The sequence below is a fragment of the Brachycentrus maculatus genome, unplaced genomic scaffold (genome assembly GCF_059751285.1).
Source record: "Brachycentrus maculatus isolate JH-2025_06_01 unplaced genomic scaffold, ASM5975128v1 h1tg000459l, whole genome shotgun sequence".
In the NCBI taxonomy this organism is placed as follows: Eukaryota; Metazoa; Arthropoda; class Insecta; order Trichoptera; family Brachycentridae; genus Brachycentrus; species Brachycentrus maculatus.
The window spans coordinates 746,814-771,957 of NW_028281206.1; the positions used below are offsets into that span (position 1 = coordinate 746,814).

Genomic DNA, 25,144 nt, shown 5'->3' on the forward strand with positions numbered 1-25,144 from the left:
TAGTATGGCTATGGTCATTGACATCACATCCAAATCCTTAAACCAGCCTATAAGGGGTCGTAAGCCCTGTCTTACATATTCTTGTTCATTTATGATGTGATGTGTAATAGTTGGGTCATCATACACAAATATTATTTTTTACATCCTCATAATACCCTTATCACATCAAGAAATGTATGGAGAGATTAAGTGAAAAATATCAACAAATTTATGGGTCGTTACGCCTTACTAACGAATAATCTGCAAGGGAAGAAGTTTTACCCGTATATTATCAGTCGCGTTAATGAATTAAAAAGTTGCCCCTTATCATTATGTGTAAAGATATATAATAAAACAGCAACTAGATAGTTTTTTTCACTTTTATTTCATTTGACCAGTGACTGGGTTTCGTCCTTACCTTCGGGTTTGAAATATAGTCACTGGTAAAATATACTAATAGTGGGAAAAAAATTATGGTTGTTTTGTTGTATAAAATGCAGTTCCACCAAGAAATGTCAGTATAAATAAATCAGTATACTCACTAATGAACGGTGTCTGTAGCGCCTCGGAGACGGGCAATAAAATTGTTCATTTATCAATTGATAATATGACAACTAGGTAAAATTGTCCATTTATTCATCTATAAAATGACAATTTTGTTTAAATTTAACATTTATCAACACATTTCGGATAGGATTTGATATTTATTTACATATAGTTAAGACATAAATCTTAACAAATCGATTGGCTTATAATATTCATTTAAGAACATTGGATAATTCCTTCTTTTCTGCCTTTGAAATGAGGCCGGCGCAGTAAAAATACCCTTCCCATCCTTAACCTGTTAACCGAGGAGTTCACTTCTTAACTACGCAACATACAACTCTTTCACTAGGACCGTGTCAGTACGTCACGCCTGGTGGACGTAATATTATTTATGCTTAAAATAAATTTAATAAATTTAATTTAATAAGACTATGAAATATATATTTTTTCATTTATTTATGTATAATTCACAAAGGAAGACACAAAATTAGAAACAAAAAGAAAAGAATTCATGTCGAGGCATGTATGGATGACTGATTACCTTTGTTGTTGAAAAATATAGGTCCCGCCCATTCCAGGAATTGTCCTTGAAATATAACATTTCAAGGACGTATTCATATGTCCTACCCGCACCCGATATTGTTTAAGTTTGACGTATTTATCAACCCGCTCGGTTAACAGGTTAAGCATCAATCGACCCAACGGGTAGAAATATCTCTCCGGCCGAAGTGTGTTAATCTATAAAATGAAAATTTCGTCAAAATTGTCCATTTATTATTCAATAAAATGACAATTTTGTTAAATTCATCCATTTATTAATCAATAAAATGACAATTACATCCAAATTGTCAACTTTATCAAACGTCTCCAGGGGGCCTTTGGACTAGAAACAATAATGATCAGTATCAAGACGGCGGTCGAAGGGAGAGATCGTGAAAATATAACCACATGAACATGCGCTGACACATTCCCGTGTCCCAATTGGGTGCCAAACCTAGCCAAACCCCGCCTGGTTGCTTGTTGCAGTCGCTATTGACCTAATCGTGCACCACATCGCGGACATCATGCAGCAGAAGAGCCCCGGCGCGCTGCCCGGCGCCCCCGCGCGCCGCCCCTCCGCCGGCTCCGAGGACACGCCCAGCCGATAGCGGCGGGCCCCGCCCCGCTAGCGGCCCCCCGGACACCTAACCTGACCCTCCGGCTGTCCGATCCCTTCTCAATAAGGACGCTGTGTTCTCTCAACCGTAGGCAAAATCAGGCTCAACAATCTGTACAAATCAACCTTTGTCGCCAGCTAAAGGCGAAAATCGAGATGGTTCATAGGTTTTTTGTAGCGTCTCATTGTATCGATATATATTTACATTATTGCACAGTTAAAAATAAGAATTCTTTTAAATACTGCAAATCAGGCTCAACAATTTGTACAAATCGACCTTTGTCGCAGTTGAAGGCGAAAATCAAGATAATTCATAGGTTTTTTTGTAGCATCTCATTGTATCGATGTTTTATAGATTTGGCGTTTAATTTGTAGAACTCCATTTTAATTTACGTATCAAATGTTAAATCAAACACTGTTTGTTTTCGTAAGTCTACTTAGTTGTATTTTATTGTTTTAAATAACACATAAAAATCATTTTCGTGACAATTGTTTCGCCTAGTCATAGCATTTTCAAACGAATGTAAACATTCAAAAAAAGGAACATTCGTTTGAAAATCACATGACTAGCTGAAACAATTGTCACAAAATTGATACAATAAAATACAACTTAGTAGACTCAAAAAATCAGTGTTTGATTGAACATTTAATGCATAAATTTATTAACATTATTGCACAGCTAAAAATAAGAATGCTTTATCATATATTTGACCAATGCACATTTTCGCCCACTGATCAGATCGAGTATGTGAATAAGTGGACGCGTTCAAATTTCTTTGATTTTAACGGCTGTTTATATTGTTACTTGTTTTTAGGATGTTATGCCTTTGTGTGTCGATACTTTAGCTGACGTTACGGCCAAATTACGACATTATCATCAGGGAAATTCCGTTTGAAAATAAATTGAATTGCTAAATGTTATATCATCTAGCATCTTGAGTTGGGTGTGTATTCGAAGTCCTGGGATGAGATTCTCCCAGGGGACGGTTTAAGGGATTTAATGTCTATTTCAATCCGGGTACCAAGATGATCTCAAGCAAAACCCGTCATCTCCCGAATGTTATTAGGATCTATATATTCCTTCACCAACTGAGCTTGGTGACTTACGTACGAAGCTTACTTAGAATTTAGGGCTCAATAGAGAAACAATGTCTCGTTTCAACAGTACCACATAATATCTTAAAAACAAATAACAATGTGGAAGTGTATCAAGCAGGTGTGGAAAAATGACAGTTCTTTTGATTTTAACAAAAGTAACAGTTTAAAAACAATGTTTTTTTTTAATTATCCGATTTTGTATTTCTTTTTTAAACAACCTTTTTGTTCCATCAATAATTTACTATAAATATTTAGTTTGTTTACTTTTTGATTCTCATTTTACTATTTAAACTCTGAAATCTTCTGAAAAAATTATGTATGACAGAAGAAGCACTGAAGGATATGTGCGATCCGATTTTCAATTAGGTTATTTCTCTATGGTTCTTCTTCAACCTTAAGAAATTTTGAACTAAAGGGTAATTTTCTAAATCAAAATAAAGGGAAAATTTATGTTAAAAATATTTTTTTTTTTAAATACTGTTTTAAACATGTCAACCAAGTATTATTGTTTAGAATTGTGCGCTAAATAAAACAAATGAATTCCATCACAAAATGACAGTAGGAAACATTAATTCAAATAAGAATTGCACTGCTTACTATATTAATGCACCGGTGATAAAACCATGCTGCATTATTCCACATGCTTTTGGTATATTTTACTACAATGCGTTTTCCAGATTGTGTTTTAGGCTTGAAATGTTTACAATATGAGTACGAAATGTCTAGTGCATAAGATTAAACTTAATGCTGAGTTTGATTCTATTGGAATACTCGGTTTTACTTGGTCAAATATCTTTTATTTAATTGTAAAGCATTCCTTGCACAATATGTTTTTTTTTACATATACACTTTCTTTAATGAGCTTCACCAAACAGTAGATCATGAATGTCAATGCCTCATCAAAGGGAGTTGATTTTTTTCAAAGTTGTGGTAGATGTCCATTTTTTAATTAACAACACCAAATTTTAATTTTTTTATGGGAAAAATAAATTTTGAATGATCCTGATATTGTATATTATAATTATGTAATAGAGAACTTCCGCCAGGATATCGAAGTTGTAGGTTGTAAAAAATATATCGAAGCATTTAAAGTGATATGAAAATATGTCTTAGTCATGTAATATTATACCAGGCAATTTTGATGTTATATAGATAAAAATTTGTCTGTTCAGTCGTTATGTATACGCAAAAAAAACTCTTTAAGTTATGAAATTCTTGAACTTACTATCCATTATGTTACATTGAATCTAATTTATTTTAAAGAAAATTAAAATGTTTTTTTTGGGTTTCCACATTTATCTTGTGTATCATTTGCACTTTTTGTGATAGAATAAAATAAAACTATGTAGTTTTTACGACATGAATTTTATTTGACTAGCAACCGGGTTTCATCGTAACCGACGTCATCAGACTGGTGTGAGGCTAGACAAAATTCTTATGTACACAACAAGGCAGGGGTCGAAAACCATAATTTTATATAATTTTTTTTTGACAAAATAAATTTAAATTGAATGAGTTTAAGTATTGTATTATAATAATGATCACACGTGTTAAGTACCCTATGGATGAGATGTCAATTACAAATGACATCTCATCCCTGGGGTGAATCCAGTGTCCGATATAATAAATAATATTAAAATTGTTTCTTTCAATGATAATTGAATTTTGTTGAAAATGTCTACAATACAAAGAAAATTTATTTAGTAATGCTTTTAAAATTCTTGCATTCCATGTATACATAAGAGGGAATCGTTGGTATAGAGTTGTCTCGATATTGGCTATTTCAATATTTCCGAAATTTTTTTAAGACCCCATTAATATTGAGGGATGGCTGTTTTGTCAGTTGATTGTTTGTTAATCTTAAGAGTTAGTACTTCTAGAGTTTCATATTGCTAAACTTGTATTAGCAAATTTAGAAGTTGCCTTTAAAACCAGGAGAAAATTTAAGCAGTTTTGGGGCTTTTTTGGTTTATCTCAATATCAGACCTAACACGTTGAACGTCATGTGAGTTATATTTAATTCTCGCTGGATTCAGAGGTTGCTTGAGTTAAATATAACTCCAATTATGGATTGGATTTTATGTTCTGTGAATTGGATACCTTTCACATTTGTCATGTAATGTAAATGTATGCACTTTCTGCGTGGCCCCTGGACGGATTATCATTAAATTCTTATTGCTTCGTGTTTTATGAAAAAACATTAAAAAAAAAAAACCTTCACATTATATGCAGTCAGTTTACAGTTGTGGCCCCATGGATCGTTTTTTTTCTAATTTGGCAGTCAATGTGTTAATTTTAAAGTTTGACTAGGGACGCCATTGAAACAAACAATTTTTTTTTCTTATTTATAATTTTCTTTAAAAACCATTAGTGGCATAGTTTTATTAAATAATCCAAATCTTAGTATCCCTGTCTTGTTTTGACTAATTAGCGCAATATCCTATAGTCATATCGCACTGTAATACGTTATTCTTTAAATATGTACTTATTTTGTGAGGTTAGCAACCTCTTTGATTGATTCTAATCTTTATTCAATGTGATGAATTTTTATAACATAGAAAATAATCAATTTTGTAAATCAGGCAAAATACCTGCAAATTTACATTTTAAAATTTGATTCAAATTTCCTAATTTTTTTATCATCTAAATTAAGTTTTCTGCTTGATTATTTGTGTATAATTGTTTCATTTCTAGCTTAAAAATATATATTTTTTTTTAACTGATAAAATTAAGTTTCCAAAAAAATATTTTTGTTTAATTTTATTATATAAATTTGTTTTTTTTTTCTTAATTTTCTTAATTTTTCGTTCCTTTTGTTCAAACATTCCACATGCAATTTTCGAACTCAAGTTTCACTTTGTTCAATTTTAAAAGGGGTAACAAAAACAATTTTAGTATGAACAGTCTACTAAAAAAAATTCTTTTTCCAATACTGAATAAAAAAAATCCTTTTTTTAAATAGAGATCCATTGAAAAATGTACCGTAATAATAAATATAATAAAATATATTCATTAAAGAAAATAATGAAAACATTGTGGTTTTATTGTTTTCTTAAAAACCTCTGCTATGTTTGTTTTAAATTGGATAGCCTTATATTGCTTGGTCTAATACTAGAGTATTAGTTGTAGACTTGACAAAGCTGACTTCCATTTTTAAACGTTGTCTCCGCTATTTTAGCTTGTGAGAAACACGTTTCTGTATGCCGTGACAAATTTATTTGTAGAATTGGCGGAGATCTGTTCGTATTGGTGATGCATTGATGTATAAAAAGAAGATATTTCCTATTCTGACCGCCTTCGCAGATAAGCTTGTCATGGAATGAAATAATTATAGCATAGAAAAATATTAGAGTATAGGCATGTTCTTTTGAAGAATTTTATCTAAGCGCAACGTCTGTTACAGTGCAGTGCCTTTTATGTAAATATATGTATATGTACAAAATGTCCCTATTTGGCGCAGTAAACCTTTTAAGTTAATAAAATAATATCTGCACAATGTATGGTTTTTATCAAACTAAGTGATTTAATTATAAACATTTTAATAAATGTTTCATAATATATTACCTATTCACAGTATATTGAGTTTAGAACATATGCGAGATTGTAACAGATTTCGTAAACCTATTTGCAGCATGGTACTGTATCTATTATCTAGAAGGCATTGGTTACATAGAGAAAACAAGTTTATTTACATTTATTTTATCTATGGAAAAAAATTCCACTAAGAATATGATTTTTTTATCAACATGAATGATTTATCATGATTTGATTACTAGGTATACAAAAATGCACATATTTTAATTTGTCAATCCAAATGATGTACTTTTTTTATATTTCTAATTAATATATGTAATGATTTGTATGAATAAATATTTTTCTGAATAAATAAACAAAAATAAAAATCGAGACATTTCATTCAACCTTTTTTCATATAAAAATGTGACAAAATTATTAATTACAATAGATTTTTAAATAAATCATCTATTTATGCACACGCTTACTCGCACATTTTTTCTTCTTATATGTAAATGAATATAGTTCTTTACCCTGCATTATCACATTTATATGAAATCAAGTTGAGTGATTGGTCTATTATAATATGTACTACGAAATAAAATCCTAATATGGACAAAATTATGATTTGGCTATGTACATATATAAATTTCCAATATTTCTTTGAAAAATACCAGTCTAAGAATATATTTTTTCCTGTCCAAAATCTCACAATTACGTAATCCCATCAAAATATTGATTAAAATGTTGTATTGTGTATTGTAACTTATTAACAAAATAAATGAAATTTGTGATATGATGCAAACAAATAAAAATGTATGAAGAACTTCTAGATGGAAGTCTCTATAGTTTGTTTATGGTATGAAGTCAAAAAAAAATGTATATGAACTGGGCTTTGCTTGTAACTATTAGTGTAATTTATTATTAGGATATATATATATATATATATATATATATATATATATATATATATATATATATATATATATATATATAAATATATGTGTGTATATATATATATATATATATATATATATATATATATATATATATATATATAAATTTATAATTTATATCCAATGAGTAAACTACAAAAAATCTCAAAATTCCAATCAGGCTGATATTTAAAATAATACACAAATGTATTTTTATGTTTTTTATAGAATCCTGTTTCATAATTTAACATTATCAGTTTCATATAATTTATTATCTTTTCAAGTATGTGGATTGATATGTATATGACACACACACCAATGTTTTTAAAAGCAATTAATATTTTTTTCCTCTTTTCCAAATTTCATTTTGAGTTTTGCCTTAAATAAATATATATCTTTTAAATTGTCAAACATTTTGTGTTGTAGAAAATTATTGGACTTTTTAAAATTGTTGTTTTAATTTTTTCAAATTTGAATTAGTGATTGAATTATTGATTATTATTATTCTTCTTCAAATTTATGTGCTTTTATTGTACTCTATTGATTGAATATATTCTTTGCTCTAAGTACGATGAAACAATTTGAAATTTACTGTTGAATTTTAATAGCATTTTTAAATATCTTTATTTTCAAAAGAGTTGTGTAGATAAATATCACCCATTTGCTACACATCGCTCACTTCTTTCAACAACGTCATGTATCAAAAAACTTGATTTTTCAGGAGATCATTTTTAAAGTTTAAGAATATAATCAAATGTATTAAAAATAAATTTCAAGCCACTTATTGAACTTTTTACAATGCAACAGATCTTTTTAGGTAAAACCTGAAGGTTGTTTCTCCATTTGAAAAATATTTAGGCTATTTAAAAAAATAATTAAACAATACCTTTTTTTCATAATGCGAAAACAACACTTTCTCCCCTGTAGCGGGTAATATGAATATTGTAATATTGTTTTATATATTATAATATTGGTGCCGCTTTTGCTGGGATAATACATTTTCTGAGCATTCTGATAACATGCACAACTGAAAATTGACAATTTTTGATATATGACGTTATTGAAAGGAGCGAGTGATATGTGATGTAATAGCTTTTGTAGCACACAAACACAATAAACATTAATAAGTGGAAATTGCATGTAATTTTTTATCAGTCATATATCAGAGTCTTACAGTACCCTTCCTATTATTTTTTTTTAATTAAATTTTGTCAGCATTAAGTTAATTTTATAAATGTTTTTATTATATTAATATAAATTATCCTTAACCTTCATTCCTTGTATTTTATGACTTTTACGATTTGTATATCTATATATAAATAAGTGATCTGATTCATTTTTTTTTCTATTTATCAAAATTGTTACAAGTTTCTCTTTTTATTATTAAGATCGATTAGTTTAGATCTTCAGAGGATACCTATTACAATCGTACTGTCTAAGATTAGCTGCAGGGTGTGTGCAAAATATCGCATGTATTGGATTTGTATGACCGGCAAGTGAGAACTTCACACGTATTAATGTAGCATTTAGTGTGTTAGGTTAAATCCATGTTACTTGATTTTTTGTATATTATATTTATTCGATATCCGAATGACAGATATCTTTAAAGTGATGTTAATTTTTTTTCAATTATTTAAGAAAATACTTGTTATTAAAGAAAACAAGTATTTTCCTTAATAATTTCAACATGTCTTACCACAAAGTAAATGACGAAACAATAAATTAAAAAATTGTATTTTTGTAATGATGCAATTTTTTTAAGAAGCAATTTGAGCACTTATCTTTCCTTAGTTTATTTTTAATTTGTTTACATCGCTCACTCCTTTCAACAATGTCATATATCAAAATCTTGATTTTTCAGGAGATCGTTTTTAAAGTTTAAAAATATAACACAATGTATTAAAAAAAAATATCAAGCCACTTATTGAAGTTTTTACTGTGCAACAGACCTTTTAAGTTAAAACCTGAATGTTTTTTCTCCATTTGAAAAATATTTAGGATATTTAAAAAAAAATAACTAAACAATACCTTTTCCTCAAAATGCAAAAACAACACTTTCTGCCCTGTAGCGGGTAAATATTAAGCTAAAAATATGCCACTTTTTCTGGGATATAGTACATTTTCTGGGCATTCCGAAAACATGCATAATTTAAAATTGACGATTTTTGATATATGACGTTGTTGAAAGGAGTGAGCGACATATTAGAAGAGAGATGTTCAAAGGTCTAATTTCTGTACCGCAGTTCACGAGAGTGGCGGACTCTCCCATTTACGAATGAGTCATGCGATTTTTGCAATGAATTAATGTAAATTATTGCTGGACTTGACCATTAGACTAGTAGAATCGACGGGTTGAACCACTTAAGGAGCAATATACGCGCAGCAAGCCATTTATTTTGGTATTGTTGTACATATATCGCTCATTCCTTTCAAGAACGTCATAAATCAAAAAACTTGATTTTTCAGGAGAACGTTTTTAAAGTTTAAAAATATAAAACAATGTATTAAAAATAAATATCAAGCCACCTACTGGACTTTTTACTGTGCAACACATCTTTTTAGGTAAAACCTTAGGTTATTTCTCCATATGAAAAAAATTGAATATAATTAAAAAAATAAATAAACAATACCCTTTTCTTCAAAATGCAAAAACCACACTTTCTGCCCTGTAGCGGGTAAATATTAAGTTAAAAATATGCCGCTTTTGCTGGGACATAGTATATTTTCTTGGCATTCCGAAAACATGCATAACTGAAAATTATCGATTTTTGATTTATGACGTTCTTGAAAGGAGTGAGCGATATATTTTAGGATGTTTAATCGTCATGCATTTGCCCCATTGAAAAAATTATGGTAATTCATTGAATAATGTAATTTATTAGCAAATGGGAATATGTACCACTTTTATTAGCTTTGACTAAGAAATTAGCCCTTTACATCAATTGTTAATACAGCAATATAATATGTTAGCTAATGATAGTGTGTTAGAGGTGGATAGATTTAGTCGGTTCACTAACTATAGATAATAAAATAATAACACTAATGTTGAGTACATTGACCATTCTAGTTCACTCCTACTATTTAAGTTAGTAAATTAATTAGATGGAGTCGTAAAGCAACCATAGATTTACATATTGCACTAACCATTATTGTGATTGTTATATGATATTTTATTGTATGTGCATCTTTCCACTGTTTCCATTTTGTTGCCTTACCCTTTATAAATAAATATAATAAGTTTTAAAAAATATATGCTTAAATGTGTGAAATTTGGAATGAAAATTCGTATTTTTGGCAATTTCTCAAGGCTGGATCCATTTTGTCGATGCCCTTTTTACTAAAGTGGACATCTGCAAATATGTGAAATGAATTTATCATAAAAAAATAATATTGCTATTGTAAGTTTTGGTGTGTTTGTCTCGTAAAAGAAAATAATATTGTCATTATAGAGCAAAAAGTGACTTTGTTCATCATCGTTCTTAATTGTGTCATTTTTTTATAAAAAAAAAATTGAGTATACAATTTTTATTCGAGTTTATTGTAACACATTCTGTGCTAAGAACATGTTTAGCGTGTCCATATGTGCCATCCATATTGTGCTTGGGACACGTTTTCTTGCATTCGGACCTTTCCGCGAGTAACATTGTTTTGCATAGCTTAAGTGAGTCTACGCGTGCAGTCGTGTTAGTATTTTTTGTGATTTTCATAAAAGTTGTTTTCATTCTGTTATTGTCAGATGCAAACCCTTCCGCATCAAACTATGAGTAGGCACCTACCGACACATGCCATGAAATAATGCTCAATATTATAATTTCTTATACATTTGTAATTCAAATACATAGAGCACCGATGTTTTTGTGGGTTTTTTAAATTCAAATACATAGAGCACCAATGTTTTTGTGGGTTTTTTAAATTCAAATACATAGAGTACCTATGTTTTTGTGGGTTTTTTAAATTCAAATACATAGAGCACCGATGTTTTTGTGGGTTTTTTAAATTCAAATACATAGAGCACCGATGTTTTTGTGGGTTTTTTAAATTCAAATACATAGAGCACCAATGTTTTTGTGGGTTTTTTAAATTCAAATACATAGAGTACCGATGTTTTTGTGGGTTTTTTAAATTCAAATACATAGAGCACCAATGTTTTTGTGGGTTTTTTAAATTCAAATACATAGAGCACCGATGTTTTTGTGGGTTTTTTAAATTCAAATACATAGAGCACCGATGTTTTTGTGGGTTTTTTAAATTCAAATACATAGAGCACCGATGTTTTTGTGGGTTTTTTAAATTAGCAGAGAATGTGTTGAATAACTACATATAGATGACTACACTCTATTCTAAGTAAAATATATCAAATTGCAAAAGAAAGAAAAGTTTGTCACTAAACCTTATTTTGAGACGCAATGCAGTGCATGACACTACTAACTCATTTCCAACAAATACGTTAGTCACTTTTCACTCTATGTGACGCAATATGTTTTTCTGACGTTTTAGAGAAATCTCACACCAAAAGTGCAGATAGCGGTGTACATATTCCGAACATATGTGGATCTGAACAGGGTGCAATCAATCTCATTGAATACATTATTTCTCTTCTCCCTGTCTTGTAAATACACATAACAAATTTTAAGATTGCTATCTTTCATTCTAATATTATAACTCAAGTACAGATCAAATAACTTTTGGACCTAAATCTAAAAACATAATTTCTTACTTTGAAAAATGTACGCTCTGTTCAAATTTGGCATCATGCGAGCCAGACAAATCCCTTTAATTCATTCCATTTTGTCTTTTCTATTATTTTTTATGTATCCCGCCTTTAATAGTTAAGTATACAGACTCCTGATTTAACGAGATGGATGATAAGTAAATTTCCCGGATTATCAATTTCCCTGTTAATTTGAGGGTATTGAAAAATGTGGAAAATTCATAATTATTTTAATTTTTAAAAAATATCAAAAGTGCAAAAGTAGATCAAAAAAATCAACAATAGTTGATGTGTTTGATCATCATAAAAATGTGGAATATTTTTGTTTATCTTTTTTGGTAATTTTCCGCTTCCCGGTAGATCCGGAGTCTGCTGTATTTTCTTATGTCCTAGTAAGTGTAATGTGGTTGTATGTTGAACATATAATACCTGGTTAATATGTCTTAAATTGTATTGTATTAATGGTATACCACAAATATAATATTGGAAAATATAAAAATTATTTTATTTCATGACACGCTTCGTCATAACATCGTCTACAATTCAAAAAGATGTATTAGAAAATAATCCCTGAAATAATGCTTATAATCCTACCACAAATTAAATGAAAATAATATCATTTTACGCATTGAATGCTCCAGTTACCTATGGAAAACGATAGTTTTATTTATTTATATTTATATGTCTTCTTCTCCGTCTTGTTCCTCATTGCTTAGGGTTGTGACCCTTGCAGAAGCAATGACTCTTCTCCAGTATACTATGTACTTCTTTGAATTTCAATATTACCATTATGAACACGTATTTTTTCATTTGATTTGATTTATAGAAAAACATATTCTTTGAATATAATTCGACCCGGAAAAACTTGGCATGATGAAGTATGTCAAATACTTGAAAATGGCCAGGTCAGGAGTCTAAATAATCAGCGGGCATGTATGAGGAAATGCATGAATATAGAAGAGGCGAAGAATGTTTGCAAAGACACAGTGGTGTGTCGTTCTATTTCAAACCCGCTGAAAGCATTTGCATTCATTGGCATTCTATTGGCAACATCTTTAGGATGACGTGATGGTTTGTTATTTAGTTAGTGTATAGCATGGGTCGGCAACCTTTTGTTGTAAAAGGGCCAAATATTTTTCATGGGGATCAGTACGGGCCGCACTTGCAGTAGGTATACATACAGTATTTATGTACAAATATTTTAGTTTTAAAAATAAAACGCTAAGTGTATATTTTAACGACATTTATTGTATTTAATAAAATCAATGAGATTCCCTTCGCTCCCTTTCTCGCTTCCTTTCAGTCGATTGTGTATAATATCGTCCGTCATGTGCGTTGCGGCGAGAATCTCTGCGGGCCGCAGGTTGCCGACCCATGGTGTATAGCATAATTTGATTTAATTTATTAAAATTCTGATAAATGTATTTTTTTTAAAAAACCTCAAGAGCTTGCGTTAATCTACTCTCTATGATTTCGTTTTTGCAATAGGACTTCTTTTATTGTATTAGAAAACCAATGAAAATAGTACGAAATAACATCCTTCTTGTTCCCCTTGTCCGAATTCAAGTGGCGCATAGGGCACTGCATCATTCCGATTATCAACTTGATCATTATTAAACGAGGCAATGTGATCAGTCCTGCGCTCCAGATCCATAGGGACTAGACATTAGATATATATGACGGAATAAACATGACGTAAGCGAAGCAGCTTTAATTGAAGGACATTATTACTGCTTTATGGGGAAGAATAGAAAAAAAATAAGTAGGAAAAGGAGAAAAGCAGAAATCAACTCGGGGTTGCATATCTGTTCTCGTACAAGTTTGTGAAAGCTACCGCGAAAGTGTACCTTGTCCTTTGATAATATAAAATAGTGAATTTAAGTTTTGCTCTGACATTTCTTAGTGGAACTGCATTTTATAGAATAAGATAACTTCAATAATACTAAACAATAGTTGTTATTTTATTCTATAAAATAGTGAAAATAATGTTGAAATTTCAACCGACCATTTTCATTTTAAAATCACTCTGACAAATGTACTAAAATATTATGGGAAACAATACAGGCCCATTTGATTTTAAAACCGACCGATTAAAAATAATGTTTCTTAAAATGCAAAAAAAAAACAATTAATAAGGGGTCTGTGTGCCAAAAGAGTTTGGGAATCACTGCTTTAGATGATAAAATCTCATTTATTTCATCATTTTCAGTTGCGATCGATCTGATAGTCCAGCACATCCGGGACTTCCTGAACGGCCGCAGCGGGGCCACCAGCCGCCCCGCGCCCACGGCCTTCGACTTCCCCGTGCCGGCCGACCCCTCCTCCCCCGTGCTGGAGCCCCCCTCCACCTCGCAGCACCCCAGCCCGCACCGCCGGAGAGCCAACACCATCTCGCGCCCGCACTAACCGCCCGACGGCATCGCAGACATCAAATCTAGAGTTTCTTGTATTTTTTTTAGTTTAAAATAAAGTGCTGAAATGAAATGTTGCGCAGACGGATGGGAAATAGTAGCCTTCAGTGCTTTATCACGCAAATGTGTTGTCGGTGTGACACAAAAAAGAAGATTAAACATTCTTCTGATCATTACATGTTGACTGCCAACTACGAGATAAGTTCTCGGTAGTCAGTTACAAAATAATAAAAGTTTATTTTTATTTGATATGTTGCATCTAAATATAATAAATATTTCATACATTCTTAACACGGTGACTGCCAACTACGAGATGACTCGTAGATTGCATTCTTTGCTAGGACGCCGACTAGGAGTTATCTCGTACTGTGTTTACTTGCCATATTCGTGCAGCTACGATTAAATTAGCAGTATATTAGTGCTAATATGGATAGATGGCGCATGGGAAAAGAAAAAAAATCAATACTGGTTTACATGAACAGAAAATTTATTAATAAATGAGCAAAAAATATAATTATAATTTTTTATTTATTAAAAATCAAGAAGTAAAAGAATATTTTTATTGAATATGATCAAATGAAATTGGGTTTTTAGACCGGAGTTCTGAAAATTGCCGTGGCAGTCAACGTGTTAAGATCTGTGAATAACATAAAGAGAAACCTGGTATCAAGATATTACATGTTTTAGATTTTACGAAGTGTTTTTATACAAAACTCATGTTTTTTAACAGCTCGTTCCTAGATCCTCAGCAACTCATGGTGTTGAGTTACCTTCTCCTTCTTGGTATAGGCCTTGTGCCCTGTTTTGAAAAGGGTTTAAGAGTTTTTCATTGCCCCCTGCGATGTTGATTTTTAGCTGTCAATCCATCTCTTTGATGTTCATGGTACCATAACTTTGTTATGGGTTTTCAAAAATTCGCGCTGTATGATATTATTCTCATATCTTCAGGCCTCACTAGGTGTTTCCCGAGGATGCGGTTCTTTGAGTGATATAATGCATCGTCCTCACTATGATCGTATGGGCCTCTCACCATCCTCACTGCAGAACTTGCACCTTTTTATTTTGGAAAAGCTTTTTCCTGCAAGATGTCCTAGAGATTATCTTAGTACCATTCTCACAGATAGAGCTAAACTCGATAGTTTCAAACAAGATATTTGCATTCATATAAAAGTTTTGTAAAAATGCCAAAATTTTAAATGCTAGGCGGCCCAAATTTTATGACTTTGACCAAAAGTCAGTAGTATTAATTAGTTGATATGTTTTATTTAATACAAAAGTCCCAATCAGTAAATATTGGAAATCTGTGTGTGTTTAAACCAATCAAGTATTCCACACTAATATCAAGTGTTTACTTTCAAAAACAGCTTATTCCAAAATTCTATATTTGTAATTAATATCCTATATTTGTGCACATAGATTTTCTTAATAAATTGTCGATAATAAGCGTACTTATGTTGATTAAGGGATTTTTTATATGTAATATTTATTTACACAAGATTTGTATGTAGATAAATATTTATGTAGTATAATACTGTTTTTTCATGTTTTTAAATAATCAATATTAATTCTGGCAACCCAAAAATGTTACTTTGTTTTTTTTTTTCGTGCAGTGCCTTCTGGATAAATGCGATAACACGCTGCACGACAGGATTAGCAATCCTACATAATGTGTTGTATTAGTAATCACATTATTATAATAGTAATTTTTAATTATTTATTTATTAATCAAATCTAATATTGTGTCACCACTATGCCGTCTGCACATCTAATCAAGATACTTTAATTTGGTGCCAGTAGAACTGGTTCAGATCACTTGGCTTGTTGCCGGCAGTTTTTCCAGGTTTTCAGGAGATCATAAATCCTCAAGTTTTACTAATCTTACTGTCACTTCTTATGAACTCTCAATGTTGTCCCTCTATTTTCAGGGAATTCGGAGGATATTGTCATATGATATTGTATAGTGTCACGGCATCTCGATAGTTTTGTACATGACACCAACATGATATCACCGGCATTTGCCTGATGGCTTTTAAGGGGGACCAATGCGGTGTCGCCAGGTGGCATAGTGTTAATATTCAAACTTTCCCGACTTGTCTTGTACTTTGATTTGTATTTTAGTTTAAATATTCGTCATTAATAATTAAAAGTCATTATCCTGTTAAAGATTATAAATTTTATTATATTTAAAATTACTCAAGTACCTTATTATAAAGAAGCTAAAAAACTTTGGTTATATACAGCTAAGCTTACATGATTTTACGAAAAGGGTTTTGTACAATTTCTTTACAAAAATTATTAAGATAGGTATATATTCCGTGTTTCAATGCTTTGAGTACCTAATGTACTCATCAAGTATGCTTTAAATAAAATTTACTTAATGTTAGTTAAAAGATCACCTCAATAATGCTTGGCAATCAGGACTCTTTCTAATTTATACATTAAATGTAATAGAAATGGACTAGCCAAACAACCTTACCTTATGTGACATATGGACATTCGCTGTATTACCACTGACATATTTTAGTTCTTGTTAATTTTTTAATATAGGTTGCAGTGCATGAAAATTCTCTATGGGTATAAGGTAAAAATTTAAATAAATTTGATTCTATGCAAATCGTTAATCTGTATTGTTTTATCTTATCATTTGCACCATATTATTTTGAAATTGTTTAAAAAAATATTATAAAAAATATATTTTTTATGGATGTTTCTTATTAAAGCTGCAATTAAATACATTCAGATATAATTAATCAAATAAAAATACTTGGTATATTATTTTTATATGTAAGGATACCAAAAATTACATGTATATATTTTAAATAAATATACCATATTTATTACCAGTAACATATGAACAATGTATTCTTTATATTTTTTATTGTATCACCCTACTTTGTCATAATTATTGTATTTTGTTATTATTGTATTGCCAATTTGTGTGTACCGGTTACCATTCTGAAAATTGTGTCATAGTTCTTGGTAGTCAGTTACAAAATAATAAAAGTGTACTTTTATTTGATACGTTGCACCTAAATATCGCAGATATACTGGCAAAACACATTAACTCTAAAATCCCTGTTTCTTAAAGCTTTCAACCTGAATAGAATACCCGCTATTAAACTTAAAGTTGAATTTACTCTTAAAACCACATAAATATGAACCCATAAATATCTCTGTTGCACAATTTTCTTATATTAATTACTGTATATTATCATTACATTGTCGTTGTTGCTTTTAATGTGTTTAAATCACAAACCATTAGCTTTTGGAACCATATTTCAATTGCTTCTGTATTCTATAAAATTTAGCAGAATTTGGGTGTGAGTGTTAATATCGAAGAGGGGTCCGATTGCAGGTGTCACTGTGTAGTTTTTTTGTACTTTTACGTTTGCTAGATATTTTAAAAGATATATTTTTACAACATATAAATATATTTGTAAGCTTGTGGGAAAGAATTGTTGACAATAATGAATGTGATTTTTTTCATTTATCAGAGTTTATTATCGCTTTTTTTTATTATTTCAAAATAAATTAATCTATAAGTATTCAAAGGATGACGTGGAGTTATAAACAAAGAAAGCAATTGTTTTTTGCATTTAGTTGAAATTTACAAAAAAAAAATTAAATTATTGAATGTTTTGTATGAAAAAATTGGACCACGATTTTGGGATTTTTTTTATTAGTGCTGGATTTGTAAATTGGGCAGCCAAATTGTTTGAAATTAGTATTTTATTAAATATTTTTAAGCTTCTATTGTTTTCAGAAATATTTGTGTCCTTATTGTATACACAAATATTTAATTTTAATACTACATATTTGGTAGGTAGGTATATTAAAAAAGGAATGAAATTGTAATAGTGACCCCGAACCTACAAACTCTGACTCGGAGTTCGTGACTTAACCACAGGACCATGACCTGCCTCAGTTGGATGTAAACTAGAAAGAAAGCTGTCATAACTTCAATTATTCAACACTACCAAAGAAAGTGGTATTGAATTACCGTAATTATAATTTTTGGCGAATGGTAAAATTGCTATATGCTAATTTCCCCATTTACTCGGTAGATGCGTTCTAAGCGATACTATGAAAAAAAAAAATAGTAAAATAAAATGAAATTATAGTTTATAAATTATAGTCTAATTATGGTTTCCTTTAAAAAAATATTTCAGGATATCAAAACTTTTTATTTTGGATACTAAGACAGCTTGTGCACTACACGGAATTTTACCGTCCGGCGACTGCCGGTTTTGAAAAAAAATGACTACGACAGTTTAGCGTGATCATGCACCGATCAAGAGCACCGATCCGAAGAAAAATGGACAAAAGCACAATCCAAGCCAATCATCGTTTTAAAACGCTAACTGAAGTACCGGACGGTAAAATTCCGTGCAGTGCACAAACGCCCTAAAATTATTTAAAAAAATATTAAAAGTAACAAAAATTATTCTCCTAGCCATTTCTGCATACCTGCGCATAGCACTGAGTAATTAGTGCATCCGAGGGGCTGTAGGAAATTCTAAATTACTCTTACGCTTAGTCAAATGAATATTATATATTTTCTCTCTTTTTGTACCACATTATTTCTAAATTGTGTAATAAAAATGTTTTAAAGGGGAGTTAAGTGTATAGGAATTACAGTTAATTTATTTCATTTCAATGTTTCATATGCGAATTATAAATGGAACCAACATTTTTTTTAAAAATTCAAGTGGTATTAAGTTCATTTTAATAATCACTTTTTTTCCTTTTAAGTATTTTTAATCTTACATTCGGTAATATTAGTTAAGTAATAAATTACATTACGCGCTATGTAGTAATTTACAAATTTATGCTAGAGAAAGACAAAGATATGTGGTTTATTATATAATATTTATTTTCATTTATCGTGCCATGTTTTTCTCGGTCTTCCTCTGCTTTTTTTCCCGCTAACATTCGCCTCATAAATTTGTTTTACCGTTCTTTCCTCACTCATTCGTTCTACATGTCCAAACCATCTCAACACACCTTTCTTAATTTTATCGATAATGCTTATCTCAGCTTTGCATTCCTTCCTTATTTCACTATTCGCACATCTATCATACATCGTTTTGTTACACATTCTTCTGAGAGATCGCATTTCAACTGCATTCAGTCTACTTTCATCCTTCTTTTGCCAACTCCATGTTTCACTTCCATACATTAGAGTTGGAACCAGGACTCCGTTGTGCACTGCCAGTAGAGGAAGACCGAGAAAAACATGGCACGATCAGGTATGCCAAATACTTGAAAGTGGTCAGGTTAGGAGTCGTAACAATCGGCGGGTATGTATGAGGAGATGCATGAACGTGGAAGAGGCGAAGAATGTTTGCAAGGACAGAGTGGTGTGGCGCTCTATTCTCTCTGCCTACCCCTGCGGGGAAGCGGCGTGATGGTTAGTTAGTTAGTTAGTTAGTTATTTTCATTTACAGATCAAAGATGTTGAAAAAGAAACTTTGTGTTTTCTATTTTAGTGAGTCAGTAAGTTGTAAGAATTACAATCAGTAGTCATTTTAAGGGAATGCTAAAACTAATTAGTTGTTTTTTCTCCACCTAGTTTATTGAGTAGATAAATTAAAACTATAAATTTTATCTTTAAATGAGGCATGCTGTTACATGAATGTATATAAACTATTAAAATAATGTCTATGTTCAAAATATTACTCTATGCATTGATGTTGACAGCTCAAATTTTATGAAGGTAAATAAGTACTGGAACTGGTGGAAAAGTAAATGTGCAGTCACGTATGTGACTTGAGGAAGTCAAAGGGTAATCTTTCAGTAGCTTTCCTTGTGTACATTCTCATGATCGGAGCATCAAGAATGGATCACATAAAATGATATTGCCAGCGTAAGTATGTGCCTCTAGTTCAAGAGATCTTGCAAACATATCTATGGTTTATGGTTGAAGAGATATATGCATTTATGTGCATCTAAAATCCATTAAATTTTCACTAATACATACTTGCAATGTAGTATAATAATATTTTGTGAAGTAACTTTTTTTGTCATTTGGAATTGGCATGAAAAGTAATAGTATGGAATTGAATGCCTTTAACAAATTAGATGAAGAAGAGAGTTGTAAATATAACAAAATATGCATTTTATTTATACCGTAAACCCCCCTACAACGTTAAGAAAAGTACCGCGTTATCGGAGAGAACGTTATAGAAGGTAAATGTTTTAAATATAGACTCATTTCATTCATATCCGCTGGTTAAAATGTAAAAATACATTTTAAAACATTTACCCCCTATTATGTTTCCTCCGATAACGCGTTACCTATCGCAACGTTATAAGGGGGTTTACTGTACAGTGGAAGCTCGATGTAATGATCCTCAAGCGGTTTTGAAAAATTTCAGTATATGGAGTAATTTGTTGTATTGAAGTTTGGATGGTTTAAACCTGGTTATATGAGTTTCACTCTCTTATATCAGTTGACATTTATATAACAAATTCTATGGAATCGAACCACGTTAAGATAAGAAATATGTATGGTATAAGAAATAAAACGGAAAATACATTGCTATTAATACATTTCAGGCACTTATTTTTAAGCTGGCGGACCGCTGGCGACGGCGAAAATAAAGGTCCCACGTGAATTTCTTCAATTTGTTTTAAATAACTATATCTTCGAAAATAATAAAAACTTCTGAAATGCACTTGTAAATACTTATTAATCCACCTTAAATTAAAAGTTTGTTTTAAAATCAGGAGATTATAATTTCTTGCATTGGTTGTATTACAATGATTTTGTACAAAATGTAAATTTAAGATCACAGTATTTTGAAACCAGTTGTGTGCAAAAGTTTTTTTCCTGCCGCTAATTCATATTTTCGTATCGTTATTAGATAGATAATTTTATGTTTTGTTAAGTAAATTAATAATTGTTTTGAATTTTTAATGTTATAAGCTGTCGAGACCAAAATTAAAATGATATATGGAAGGCCTTTAAAAAGTCGATGAAAGGGAATGATGGGAAAGATTTTTGAATGCCGTATTTTGATATAATATGTATGAACTGGGAATTTGATAAACTAAGACTTATTGCTGTGTGTTGTATGGATCTATCAAATAAACTAAGTTGGAATAAGAGAGAGGTAGTATTTTTACACATTATTTTTAGTAAAATTTTCCAAATATAATAAATAGTTTGAAATATAGTATTGTCTCTTTATGGTCGAGAAAATTAGATACTAAAATAGATTCAAACAGTTCTAGCGTTGGTCGATATTTATACTGCCATACTAAGAACTGAGGGAGTATCTACATTTAACAGATATGATAGATGCTGCATGACAACAAAAGTGCATATATAGTAGAGGTCAAGTTTTTTTTATCCCATTCAAATGTATTGACTAGTACTTGTATTGATTTATAATGTATAGTTGAACTCGTGGGATTCCGCATAGGACTGGCTGAATAGTTCAAAAACTTGATATATATATACTACTTCAAGAGCAGTACGGCTGTCCAAACTTAAAACACAGTAAGGGACATTTTTTTGTAGTACGTTTTTTTTGCATTTTTGGACTAAGTAGAATCTACTTAGTCCAAAAATGCAAAAAAAAATGTACTACAAAAAAAATGTCCCTTACTGTGTTTTGAGTTTGGACAGCCGAGTATAGTTACAGCTTTTTTTTAAAACTTAAAAATTGATTTATATCTATAATTTATAATTGAAGCACTAACTTTGTGATTTTCCATTTTATAATTAAAATTCAACTTTGTTTTAAAATAACTATAAATATTTTATTAAAACTTAATTATAATGTCTACCGGTTAGCTTCGAAACTGGTAGACATTATAATTAAGTTATAATCAAATATTTAAAGTGATTATAAAACAAAGTTATATTTTAATTAAATATGACTTATATCTCTTCTCACGCAAAGCCTTCAATTGTCATATTTTCAACATTCTGTTCTTGTTATTCTACATGATATAGTCATGTGTTGTATGATTGAAAAGCACATATCCGTAACCCTTACGTGTTCCCCAATTATTTTATTTTTGTACTCTTAATATGCATAGTTAGGTAACTATTTATTTGCTTTGTACTTGCGTATGTGACCACTCGACTATTGTATAATATGTTTCATCGCACATAAATTATTGTTGTCAATCCAGTGCCTAATTAGGGAATTTGCAAAAATATTTAATCTATAAATATTGTTACTAAATCAGGTTCACACTGTAGTCAAATATCTATACTTTGAGATGGCTAATTTGAAAAAATAATGCCTGTTTATTCTTGGCTTTATTTGTTACATTGTAGTCCATATTTTAAAATGCAAAGACACTACTTAGGCGTTGGTATTGTTATGTTAAATTAAAATTATGGGTGTTAATTAAAAGGATGTTATTGCTGAATTCACCAAAGCAGTGCTCACATAGTTACTATGTAATATTTTAGCCAAAATGTAATATTTCTGATATTAAATAGATTTGAAATCAATGCATTTTGTCATTATTTTGATGGATGTTGAGAAAATTTGCAATCTTCCAATATGATAAAAAAATTATGTTTTTTTAATGTGAAATTGTTTTTTAACATTAATAGTCAACGTAGTAAATACCATTTATGATTATACCAATTTGTGACATGTTTTAATGTATTCACCATTATCAAACTCTGTAAGACTTCTAAATTTGAGAGTTGTGGCATCGGGATGTTGAAGGATAAGGAGATGGTAAGAATCACTTCATAGACAAATTAAAAACAGGTTTTATTAATGGAAACATAGAAAATATCGGGGAGGCTTTAGTCATTGCCATATTGTTAATTTTAGATTTATTACTATTAATGTTTTTATGCCAGTTATAGCATATAAAAGCCTAACAGCGGTAGCTAATCTACCTGCCCATGAGGAAGTGAAGCATGGAGTTGGCAAAAGAAGGATAAAAGTAGACTGAATGAAGTCAAAATGCTATCATTCACACGGATGTGCGGCAAAATAAGGAAGCAATGCTAGGCTGAGATAAGCGCCATCGATAAAATTCAGAAAGGTGCGTTGAGATGGTTTGGACATGTGGAACGAATCAGTGAGGAAAGAATGGTAAAACAACGATTGTAGTTGGAAATAGAAGTAAAGATAAATCGAGGAAAACTTCAATCAAGTATTGGCAATTATAAGGTATGATCAAGTATTTCAAATACTTCATCAAACCCTTAACTGCGCCCCAATGGTGCATAGGGCACTGCATCATATAAACGCAGTGTTATCTTGATCGTTAAGACATCAAGGAAAGGTGATCAGCCCTCCACTTCAGGTACCAGTCCAGGGTAATATTGAATAAATATTTGAGTGAAAAAATCACCTATATTTATTTGATCCCCCCCCTGGGACCTCCAGAACGGTAGCCGAGCGTGCTGACCATTACACTACGGAGGCGGACAAATTTTGTGAATCTCAAATACTTAGTAAATATAAATAAAAAGTAATAAGGTCAGGAGTCAGCATAATCGGCAGTTATATGTGAGAAAATGGATAAATGTGGAAGAAGCAATAAATGTTTGTAAAGAGTAGTGCGACGTTTTATTCTCTCAGCCTGCCCCGCCGGACAGCGGCATGATAGTGTCCTTCTTTAACATATTTTTACTGATTTCTAATGGCTATGTTGAATCTATTGAAACACATATCACAATATTCATTCATTCAAACCCTTATCCGCACCCAATGGTGCATAGGGCACTGCATCATACAAACGCAGTGTTGTCTTGATAGTTAACACATATAGGAAAGGTGATCAGCCCTCCACTTCAGGGTAATATGAAATAAATATTAGAGCGAAAAAAATCACTTAATATTTATTTGACCCCCCTGGGAATCAAACCCGGGACCTCCAGAACATAAGCCGAGCGTGCTGACCATTACACTGCAGAGGCAGACAAAAAATAAGTAGTATTTGCCAAGTTTATATGAATTTAAAGATGCATATATATATTATGACAAAATGAATGCCACGGCGAATGTTATGGGAGAGAAAAACAGGTAAGTAAAAATAAAAGTTTTTGTATTAAATATTTTTTTATTTCAATACATAAAAGGACTGTTGAATGAACTACTTTTCTTCTTCTTCTTCTTTCTCACCCAATGGTGCATAGCGCACTGCATCAAATTAATGCGGTGCTGTTCTGATTGTTAATTACATGAAGGAGAGGTGCTTCAGGTAATAGTCCAGGGTAATAATGAATAAATATAAGAGTGAAAAACCAGTTATTTCTATTTTAAACCCCCCTCCCTGGGAATCAAACCTGTGACATCCAGCATGGTAGCCAAGCACACTAACCACTATACTAAGGAGGCGGACAAACTGTAATAATTATATTTTTGACATCTCAATGTAAATAAGGAAGAGTATGGAAGTGTGGGTATTTACAGGGCTTACGACCATCATAGGATTAGTTAAGTAATCATCTTTACATACATCGCTCACTCCCTTCAAGAACGTCATAAATCAAAAAACTTGATTTTTCAGGAGAATGTTTTTAAAGTTTAAAAATATAATACAATGTATTAAAAATAAATATCAAGCTACTTACTGAACTTTTTACTTTGCAACAGATCTTTTTAGGTAAAACCTGGAGGTTATTTCTCCATTTGAAAAATATTTAGTACGTTAAAAAAAATAATTAAACAATACATTTTTTTCAAAATGCAAAAACAACACTTTCCGCCCTGTAGCGGGTAAATATTAAGTTAAAAATATGCCTCTTTTGCTGGGATACAGTACATTTTCTAAACATTCCGAAAACATGCACAACTGAAAATTGACG

General features: G+C 30.9%; 1 protein-coding gene across 4 annotated transcripts in view; it reads left to right on the top strand.

Moving 5' to 3' along the window:
• The window catches only part of Uck (Uridine-cytidine kinase), a 332,661-nt gene that overhangs the window by 10,813 nt on the left and 296,704 nt on the right, over positions 1 to 25,144 (top strand). The window contains exons 6-7 of one of the 4 annotated variants that reach the window (XR_015838657.1): positions 14,148 to 14,551; positions 14,663 to 16,989. The exons of 1 other annotated variant lie outside the window; for it this stretch is intronic. Coding sequence is in view for 2 of the 3 variants with exons in the window: in XM_088271775.1 (XP_088127901.1) it covers positions 14,148 to 14,344 (197 nt within the window). In the remaining variant the exon portion in view is untranslated. Of the gene's footprint in view, positions 1 to 1,551; positions 3,770 to 14,147; positions 14,583 to 14,662; positions 16,990 to 25,144 lie in introns of those variants that run through there. 2 more of the 4 variants (XM_088271775.1, XM_088271776.1) reach the window with 2 other exon arrangements.